This window comes from Chaetura pelagica, unplaced genomic scaffold, assembly GCF_000747805.2.
Source record: "Chaetura pelagica isolate M959 unplaced genomic scaffold, ChaPel_1.0 scaffold153, whole genome shotgun sequence".
Classification (NCBI taxonomy): domain Eukaryota; kingdom Metazoa; phylum Chordata; class Aves; order Apodiformes; family Apodidae; genus Chaetura; species Chaetura pelagica.
The window spans coordinates 732,051-742,682 of NW_009952707.1; the positions used below are offsets into that span (position 1 = coordinate 732,051).

Here is a 10,632-nt window from a genome sequence, read left to right on the forward strand (position 1 = left end):
ATTCCTGCTCGAGGCATGTGACATGGGACAAGTAGTGGCCTAAAAATTGCTGCTTAGATGAAGTCCTGAAGGCCCTTCCCTTTAAAAGGGATCCTCAGCAGGGAAGGCTGGGTCATGACCAAGTCAACTAACACCTTGGTGCACTTGCTTGTGAGACTGAGTGTCCTTGGCTGTTGTTTGGATTAAGTTCCCATTCTAGATTATCATGTCATTACACATATTTAAATTTATGTAAAATATATAAAATAATCACACAAATTTGTCATGGAGAGTACTGGCAACGTCTCATGCAGCAAGACAAATCCATTTATCAGAGTGGCAAATGGGACCTAGTTAATTAGTTAACAAAACATTTCAAACTAAAACACTCTGGTTATATAAACTTGGCATTTTGATATTACAGACTAAAACCAGCATGCAGATTTATTGCTGTTAGGCCTGTGTACTGTGTTACTTGGGATGGAAGACTGGAATTTGCATCTCTTCAGCTCTTTCTAGTATGAAAGCAAAGAAGTGCTTAGAGAGCTTAGGAAGTGCTCACAAATTGCTTGCATGTTGGGTATTTGAGCTCAATAAAAACAGGTGCTCAAGCTAACTAGGAGAATCAGCTGGCTAATCTTGTCCTGACCTTATTTTAAATCTTTTCTGCAATACTCTGAAAGAAATAAGGCTTTAAGTAGTTCTTTCAAGAAACAATGTACTTGCCTAACTTACCTTAAAGGCACAGAGAAATGTACATGCACAGACAGAGAGAAAAACCTTTTCTAGAGCTGTGAATGCAGCAACAGGTTAATGATCATGCCAAAGCTCACATCCATTAATATACCAGACACACACAGGTTGCTCCAAAAGTCTTAAAAAACCCACGCAATGAAACGCTGTCAAACAACAGTGTTAGTCACACAATTTTGGAACTGGCAAGCAGGAAAAAAAATCACCTGAGAGCAGAAAGGCTTCAGTCAGTGAGTGGGTGCAGCACCGGAATGATGAATTGGACTAAAAGCAATGAGGGAGATTGACAGAGAAGACAGCAGGAAAACAAACAAACAAACAAAAAACAACAACACAGAACTTAACTTGGTTATATAGAAAAGCATCAGAAAGATTACATAGGCACAAAGAAGAATTGGCCAAAATGAAACAGCCCTTTTTCATTAAATAATGAATGAAGACAAATAGGTATGAATCTTATGAGTAGAATAAAGAGATAAAGAGATTTTAAAAACACCAACAATTAGGTTGATAGTAATAAAAAACCTTCCCAACAGAATCACTTCTAAACTCCCAGTGGACTATGCGGTGTAATTAAGATTCCTTCAGGAAAATGTTTGCATTATGGAAATTCCTGAATTCTGTTGTGGGAACACAGGGATTTTTTTTTCCCCCCATAATATAAGCCTATACAAATCCAATATCATCTTTTTAATTATTTTGAAACCTTCTACTAGTAAAGATTCATCTCCTTTAAATTCATTGGACATGAGAGATTTCCAAATTTCTCACTTGATCATAATTTTCTTTAAGTTTACCATTATGCTCACTCTGCTGCAAAGCAGAACAATTCCTGTAGTATGCAGCAGGAGAAAATTTCAGGGAAAAAAAATTCTTAAGACTGCTGTTAGGCTAACTGAAATAAAAACTGAAGGCAAGCCAAATTTTAAAGCTTTACCACTTAGCAGTTTGCTGGGCTGCAGTAGTAACACGGTAAACAGCATTGCAGACCTTTAAATTTTTTTAGGGTGAAACAATACTATAATTAGCAAATAATTAAAAATTATTCAGTGTTTCATAGTAGGGTGTTTTTTTTTAAATGCTATAGGATGTACAGATGAATTTCTTTACATATATACAGATGCCCACGATGTTACTATAATTGTCGCTGTCAATATTCTAGCAAAGTTTTGCTGAATACATGTTTGAACTTTGATGCCAGTTTATTTCAAATGAACACTAACTTACAGCTAAACAATTTTCTTCAAGCACTTTTTCAAGCTCTGTGCAGACATGTAAGTTTTTTCCCCAAATACATAAGCACTCTAAAACATGAACAGCTTTATCCTCGTAGTTTAAAGGAAGTCAAACTATCTAGAAGAAAAATCCAGTTTGTCATTTATTTTAAAGAGAAGACCCATTTACTTTTAATACCTAAGCAGCAAACCAATTCAAATAATGTTTTCCCACATTATATTAAAAAAAGTAAAAAACCTGCCAGCCCTTATGCAGCACGTTCATTTAAGACCACTGGCAGGTGATCCTCAACTGTGGTACTAACTGAACATAACAACTTCCTAGTATTTAAGCCACATTCTTTAGGCTAGAAGTAAATGCTACAGATGCTTTTAATTTGAGGCTATACATATTATTATGTTTATGTATTTACCTAATTTCTGGTTAACTTCTGAATTTACTTAAGTATTTTCAGAGGCAGAGAGCATGCTTACCTCACTGGCTAGCTGGGCTTTAAGTAAACCAGAATTTGGGATGTTGGTGTCTCCTGGATGTTAAATAGCTTATTTAACCTGTCCTGACACCTTCTGATTATGGTAGACCTTGTTGAGAGACATCTGAAAGACACTTGCTTAATGGCTGCTCAGAATTTCACCCTTCTGCCATCAGATTTACACATTGAAATGAATGAAATACCCAACTAAGAAGTAATCTCCTTAGAATAAGTTTCTAGGTTTTAATTGTTTCTTCTAAACTTGTATTTTTTAAAAATACAAAAGACAATAGAAGCAATGCCTACCCAGAGGCACAACAGCAGAGATTTCAGTTACAGATGAGTGCTCCACACATATTCCTTGAATCAGGCACCTAATGAGGAAGCCTTGACTCGACAAGTAAGTCAGGTCTAATGACACTACCAGTTCCTTTGTCTGACTGTTTCAATCAAGCCTTCACTCAACTATGATTCGCTCTTCAAATTTATTAAAAAACTTTAAATAAATTAGTAGTACAGATTATACCCACTATCAACAAAGGGTATCTGTCACACATAAGAGATGTAAAAGGCATGACTGGGAGCAATGTGAATTAAGTACATTATTGTTATTTTTTTAACATATTCATGCAAGTTATAAAGCTCATAAACCCAGAGCAAAGATGAAAGCAAGAAAAAAAAGATATGCGCCATATTCAGGTTTCAAAACCCAGTCATTTGTCATATATATTCCCCAAACATCTGAAAGAATGTACAGTCTTTCTTGGTCTAAGAAAACAACAAAAAAAAAGGGGGGACACAATAGGGAGAAGAATGGTTTTAAAATGTACCATCCCCCCCCGCTGGTCTAATCACAGCATAAAGTAGGAGTGTGTGTGGGGAAATCTACAAAATATCCTTCATCTGTCTCTGTGTTCTGAAATGTGTTTGGACACTGCCCTTCATGCTCAACATACAGTACATTTTATACTGGAAATTCTGATTGCACCTTGTATGTATCAGAAGGAATCCACCATTCATTTAACTCACATTAAATTGCATGAAAAGTAAAAAAAACAACAAAGGAACAAACAAACAAAAAACCCTCAAGAAAATAGCGAGACTGTTCATTTTGAAAATCTGAAAGGCACAACTGAGCAAGACATGTAGAAGAGTTTAAACCCTAAAGAATTTTTTCACCCATTCAAGCATGTTTTCAAGTGATAGCTCTGCTTCCCGGTACATATGAGTAAGTACCTCTAGAAGAGCACAGAGGAATGGCACACCAAGGCTCAAGAGTTCATACAAGTAGGTATAGTTATATGCATTGTCCCTGAAATGGAGTTTGGTAGCGTGCAGAAAACCATGCATCCAGTTAGACAGGCGTCTGGGAATGTCAAGCAGATCCCTTGTCACCCGAAGGGGCCAGCTTAGCGTGCCCCTAAAGAAGGAAGTCAGGATACCTGGGGACCTGTCCTCTGGACTGCTAGCAGTAGACAAAGTGCTTTCTGTGGTGGTCTCTGTGTGTTCCTCTTTCTTCCATGCTTCTGTGGCTTCCTTATATAAAGCAGTAAAAAAAAAATGTTAAATATACTTCTAAAAATGGGAAGTCTAATTTCTGTACAGCTTTCAAGTTGTTATATATATTTTTCTTTCCAGTTGCTTTTAAGTTAAACTTTGCTTTGTACAGGAAAAGTTAATTTCCATTGAGAACCAGCCTATAAATATGCCAAATTCACAGAACCAGGAGGTTGTATTTTATTATTGATTTTACTACTTCTGGACATCAGATAGAAAACATCTCTCACATACATGTCCACGAATAAGAACTGCACACTGTTCCAGATAAAGCTGCCACCACCATTTCCTGCATTAGTGATACAACCAATACGTACCTTTCCCTGGAGCTGTAATGTTGCTCTTCTCTTTCTGTGTTTACTGCTGATTTTGCACTGCTTAAAATGAGCTTTACAGTAAAATTTATCTACAAAAGAAAAAAAGAGATCTTTTATTTATACGTATATGGACTGAAAACAGATTGTTCCATCTATAAAACAGATGAAACCAGAATAATTAATGGTTGGGCAGCAAAATGTATGGGAAACTTGCCCCTGTCTCTGAATAGCTCACAGCTCTGGGTTTCTTTTACACTACACAGATTTGCACATTTGTTATGTAAGGCAAGGCCATTTATCTGCCACACAGGTTTAAGATTAGTGAATAGCAGAAAAGCAAACTTGAATAAATACCAAGTCACAAATTAATATAAAACATCAAGCAGCCAGAAGTCAAATAATCAGTTAAAAAAAATCTTTGTAGAAGATTCTCTGGACTGTAAATGAACCACCTTTGGCCATGAGTCTTCTAATCCTCACATGGAAGAAGATGAGGTTAATGCTTAGATCTATTTAACTCATTTGAAAGTGGCAAGAGAATTTGAATTCAGATTAATAATTTCCCGTTAACAAAAAATAAAATAAAATAAAATTAATAATTCCTCATCCCCAAACCCCAGACTGGAGGTGGGATTGAGTGCCTAAAATCTGAACCTCCTGTTCCACAGCAGATTGGAATGAATTACTCTGCTGCTTAGCCAATACCACTGCTTTCGTCTTGAAAGAAATAACTTATATTTGCCCACATCCATGTAAATCTGCCACTATCTTGGCTTATCCTTATAGATCATGTTATTTAGTGGCCAACTGTGAGATACAAGAATCATTCTGTTATTTTTGTAGAAGTATCTCCTTGTTTCACCCCTTGCTTTGACCTCTGATTGGACAAACTGTATCTTGGTCACTCAATTTATCTTCCACTGAGAATTTCTTCATTTAAAGCTCAGGTGTGTCATAACTGGATTATTTTGAAAGACTAGAACTGCAAGTACAAGGACTCAAAGATCAGAATGAATGAAAGCAACATACTTGGCAGACCTCCTCCTGACTGAGCTTCTCAGCCAGGTCTTTTTGCCTAGTTCCATTAAAAGCATCAGAATGTGGACATTTTGAAATATTCTCAAGTAGTTCCTGTATTACCTTCTTCAACATCAAAGGCATAAATTCCTAAACGGAGTGTTGTAGAACATTTTTCACACTTGAAGCACTCCCTATGAAAGAAGTGGCCTTCTGCACTCTGCCGCTCCATAACATATACCCGTTTTTTGCAGAAATAACAAATGTCACTCCCTCCAATAGACTGAGGAAATTCTTTTCGCAGAGATCCCTGTTAAAAGATAAAAATAGAAATGCACATAAAGCTGTTGCATTGCATTCAGACATATTAAGTGGGCAGCTGTCTTAGCTGTTGTAAGTTTTACACAGCCCCCTCCACTCACAATCAAAAAAAAACATAAATCAACTTTTTTATTTGCTGCAATTCTATAGGCTTATGCAGCAATTAAAAAATCAGACATCATGAGGACTCGAAGGGGTGAGTTTTCAGCTGGAATCACAGTCACTGCAGTTCACAGACATTTTGTGTTTACTCAGGTACAAGAGCAGCATCAGCTCTAAATGCTCTTTCACCACCCTGCACTGCGCTGGCGCAAGCTCTCGTGTCTCAGGGCTGTGGCATCGGAGTTCCTCAGAAGAGGGCAAAGGCAGACTTTGCCAGCCTTGAACAATAGGCACGTGTTTGGAACTAAGAAATCAGACACTCCGAAGACTTAGTCTGGACACACTCCAGAGGAAAATATAGCTTCATGCTTTAAAGTTCAGGAAGAAAAACTGACAGTCTTCAAGTCTGGTGTCTGAACTGCTATTTCCATCACTGCAGAAGTGCTTCCCCTCTCAGCCATGTTCTTCTTTAGACCAGGAAAAGCTGGGGCTTGGTTTATTTTAAAAATCAATTTCACAAACATTCATTTTTAAGTAATTGGACTTTAAAATAGGATCCATATTAACAACTTGAAACAATTTTGAAAGTTTTTGTTGCAATTGGGCTTGCAGTTAACATTCCTTTTTTTCATTTTGGACACAAATCTCATCCTTTCTGTATATACATACAAAAGGTGCAGGAAAAGAGGACTATAAATGGATTAGATGCCCCTGGGCTTCCCTCTTCTTATCAGAGGCAGGTACAAGAATGTTACTTTGCATTATTGTATTGTACTAAGTTATGGGTCAGCACAGATGAGCAGCCTATCTCTACCACAGCCTCCATCACCTCCCTCTCCTTCCCTCACCACAGAGGAGGCACCACACATGGGGCAGAGCAGGCACAGGCTTGGTGAAGTCCAGGCACATTCAGACAGGAGCACACAGTCCACACAACTCAGCTTTCGTTTGCCAGGCAGTCTCAGAACAATTTTTTAATGCTAAGTGCAAGTTAAAATTGCCATTGTCGTAAGTCACACTCTGGTGGTTAGAATTTGAGAATCCCATTCCAAATCTGCCGTTAGTGACCCATTTTGCTGTGACGGATCATTTCAGAGGATGAACTACATTAAACTTTCCAAATGGGTGACCAAGCAAATGGAAAAGCAAGCAAATACATTTTTAAAAATGCAGTGTTAATAGAACAGGTCAGATAGTTACAATGAAGTGGAATTGGAGTTTAGTGCTGGCTAATGAGTGTCATCACCACAAGACAAGACCTTACTTCACTTCCCGATACCTGACAGCTCTGAGCAGTGGCGGCAGGAGATTGACAGTGAGGAATGGGGCAGGGACCTGTAGCTCTGTCCAGAGACTGCTTCTGAATTCAACACAGAACAGTGTCAGAATTTAAAAACAGCTCTCTTCAAAATGAGGCATGGTAATTCAGCACTTGTGAGTTAAAAATAACTGCATAAACATGTACTGTACAAAACTTTCTTTAGAAGCCACCCTGATGAATAATTGTCTTCTGTTAATAATTGCAGCAGTAATTACATTTAATAAAACCCTCCTGAAATTTTAATTCATACAGAGAAGTAATAAAACTATAAATAGAAGGCATGGTGAGCAACACTTCCAGCACATGCACACATCAGCATATTTTGCCAATATGTAGTTGATTCCTTAAAAAGTGTTAGTCTAAGACCTTTCATAACGTTTCCAGTGGTCCATAACCAGGGTCTGAAGTTAGGATGACATTCTGGAAACACCACTCTTAAGTTACTGTTTCTTTGTGAGTTTATTCTTACCAGTTCAAGGGGGGGAAGCTGTGGCTTGGGTCTGTGATCATTCACATAGAGATTGACAAGAACTTCAGCCACAGCTCCAATTGCACGTGAGACCTTTCCTACAGTCATCTAACCAGAAATGGGGAGAAGATGAACAACAGAAGGAAGAGATTTAGTTATTCTTGAAAAAGAATTTAATGAGAGAGGACAAGAATGATTTGAAAACATGCAAACAATTATAAAGAGGGGGTAGCAGAAAGAACAGAGGCAAAGTCTAGCAGAGCACAAGCATGTTGATGTGTGATCAGCATGGTCTAGCTGGCAGCCACAGAGAGCTTCCATGAAGCCCACACGCTTCTCCCTGTGGGTGATGAAGAAATGGCTGCTCCCACAGCAAAAGGCTTCCTGCTGTGTCCAGGAAAGGCTGAGCTGGGAGCTACAGGGTGGGACCATTCTGAGAGATTAAAAAAAAACTGCTGTTGTTTACTTTGACTTCTTGGGACTTTTATGTTGTATTTCAGAACAGAGCTGGGGAGTAACCTTCACATTAATGGACCATAAAGCATGGCATTTCAGGAAATATTCTATGCAAATGTACTAGAAGTATTGCACAGAAATGTTTTGTTGATGCTCACAGAGCAACCATTCTCCCCCTCCACAGTGACTCATTTTAATGCCAGGGAAAACTGGAGAAACCACGCTTGTGAAAGGAAGACATCTCCTGTAATCTGCTGCATCACACTGTGGCAGCCATGAATATTAGGCAGCTTCTAACCAAATTTGTCAAATAGACAGGCCTGAAAGGAGACTGCAGACACTGACTGCATAGTCCAGCATCCCTTGCCATAACACAAGCCTGGGGACTAGAAAAGAAGAAAGGTGTGCGTGTACATGTGTGTGAGTGGCTGGCAGACAGACACTCTAGTTCTCTGTGCCTGGAATAAAGTCTGTGAGATATTTTCTAGTGCCACCACACCATGTCTTGCTACCAAAAATGTTTTAAAATATCAGAAAGTTACCAGTAAGAACAAAGAAAAGTATAAATTAAATTGTATTTGTAATACTTTAAAATAATTTCAGAGCATTTTCTATCAAGTTTAAGAAAACAATTATAATCCATTGTAGTTGTGTTTTCAGAAATTATTATAGATAAAAATATTCTTGCTAAAAAAAAAAATATTCAAGTTCAGGAACTTGAGAACATGTCCTGCCCCTTGCAGGTCCCCTTATCTTTTGAGAGTTGTCCCATAATTAACTTAATATCCAAGCAGATACAAAGTATGTACGTTAAGGTGACAAAGACCATTCAGGGGACAAATTTCTGTAGTGTCTCATTTTGATATAAACAGATTTCTAATTATTATTCAATATCTGCAAAACTTGTGGGGTAACAACAGCATAATAAACTATTACATACCATAATGCTATTTTAAGTGTTACATTAAAATACAAACCAATACTAAAAGGGAGATTACTTGCTAATACAGGAAAACTACATTCCTTTGTATTGTTTAAGGTCACTGAAGACAAAACTCTTCTCCCCAAATTCTACACCTCTGAATATGCTGTGCAACTTTAAAGCCACATACAAATTATTAACCATGAGCTCCTAAGTAAGAGAAAGCATTCAAAGTCAGTTGAAGCAGGATGTTTACCTAGTTAAAGGCTGGAGACTCAGTTAAACAATGAGGCTATGCCTAAAATGCAAGTACTTGAATTTCAGGAAAAGAATCCTTGAGCCTGTACTGCACCTTGCAATTCATAAGGTTGGTTGATTTCTGTTCTCCACCCATGGAAGCAATCTGTGTCAACATTAAAGCAGTCAAAACAAGAAAATTGCATGTTTATGCGTACTTTTAAAAACGTCATTAAAAGGAAATGTTCTTGTAATCAATGTGAATTCACATTCCATGTAAAAGCAAATGGTAAGGCAATTTAAGCAGGTGACCAAAAATTGCTGACTGTTCTTGTCACCTAATCAACAAGCACCGACACAAACATTGTTGCTGTTTAATAAGGAGGTATTACTGGGGGAAGATCTCTACTGGCTGTCCCTACCAAATCAGGTATTTGGGTAGTCAAGAGGAGATTGATTTGCTGTAGTGTCAGTGCTGCACCATTCAAATGCCCTTCAATCACAAAATAGAAATACCAGGCAAGACGACACAGCCCCATGGCCACCACCAGCAGAAACCTGCAGAGAACAGGAGTGACAAGGACTGCAAGAGCAGTGCTGCTGTGCAAGGCTTGCATGACAACAGCACAACTGCTGAACAACCCCCTGTGTCTCCTCCAAACCTCACCCTGCTTATGGACAAGGACTTCAATAACACCCTCACTCACTTCATCATGCAAGTGTAATAAACTCCAGTTGCAGTACAGAAGGTCTGACCCCAAATCTACACATCCTCCTTTTTAGAAAACCTGTCAGCACACACATGGCTTAGCTTTGGTCAGCAGAACACAGATTTCTCCCTGCCTGATGCTGCTCATGTAACCCAGAAACTCAGTATATACATAATAAGTTTAATATTTCATTCCTGTACTTACTAACCTTGACGCTACTGGTGTATGTGAAGTCCCACACAGGCCTGCAATTTTGTAGTACTCTCAATATTCACCAGGCTACTGCTCACAATTCAGACAGGTTTGTACCAGTAGCACTACATCTTTTATTGGAAAGCAATCTTGAAGAGTTATCTTACACAGTGAACTGCAGGAAACAACCAAGAAAACACTTAAAAATTCCTTAAGTGTTTGTGATTTTGTAAGACTACTGACTTGTCAATGACATGTTGCCAAAGCTTTTCAGCAGGTTGATCAGGGTGGCTATTAATGTGGGAAGAGAAAGCTGCCATCTGTATTTCCCTGTGCTATTGTTTAGAACACCACAGCCAACCAACAAGTAAGCCTCAGCATTTTTTTCATAAAACAAAGGAAATATGCTCTCTGCCTCCAAAAGCATATATTGCTTCCCCTTTGTTGTTTATATCCTTAATGATTTGCCTAGTCATGCTTTGCCTTGAGGGTGATTTATTTTTTTTGGTACCACCTGCTACCTATATTTTACCTCTGAGATAAATAATATTAAAGTACTAACTGTGTGTAG

The 10,632-nt window shown here is 38.2% G+C and overlaps 1 protein-coding gene across 1 annotated transcript in view; it reads right to left on the reverse strand.

Annotated features, from left to right (window-relative positions):
* Positions 1-955: 955 nt before the first annotated feature.
* MICAL2 (microtubule associated monooxygenase, calponin and LIM domain containing 2) overlaps positions 956-10,632 on the reverse strand; it is a 55,954-nt gene continuing 46,277 nt past the window's right edge. The window contains exons 20-26 of the mRNA XM_009994264.1: positions 9,275-9,325; positions 7,545-7,652; positions 7,019-7,114; positions 5,455-5,641; positions 4,315-4,403; positions 3,883-3,976; positions 956-996 (exon numbers count right to left, since the gene is read on the reverse strand). Of these exons, the coding sequence (XP_009992566.1) occupies positions 956-996; positions 3,883-3,976; positions 4,315-4,403; positions 5,455-5,641; positions 7,019-7,114; positions 7,545-7,652; positions 9,275-9,325 (666 nt within the window). The remainder of the gene's footprint in view (positions 997-3,882; positions 3,977-4,314; positions 4,404-5,454; positions 5,642-7,018; positions 7,115-7,544; positions 7,653-9,274; positions 9,326-10,632) is intronic.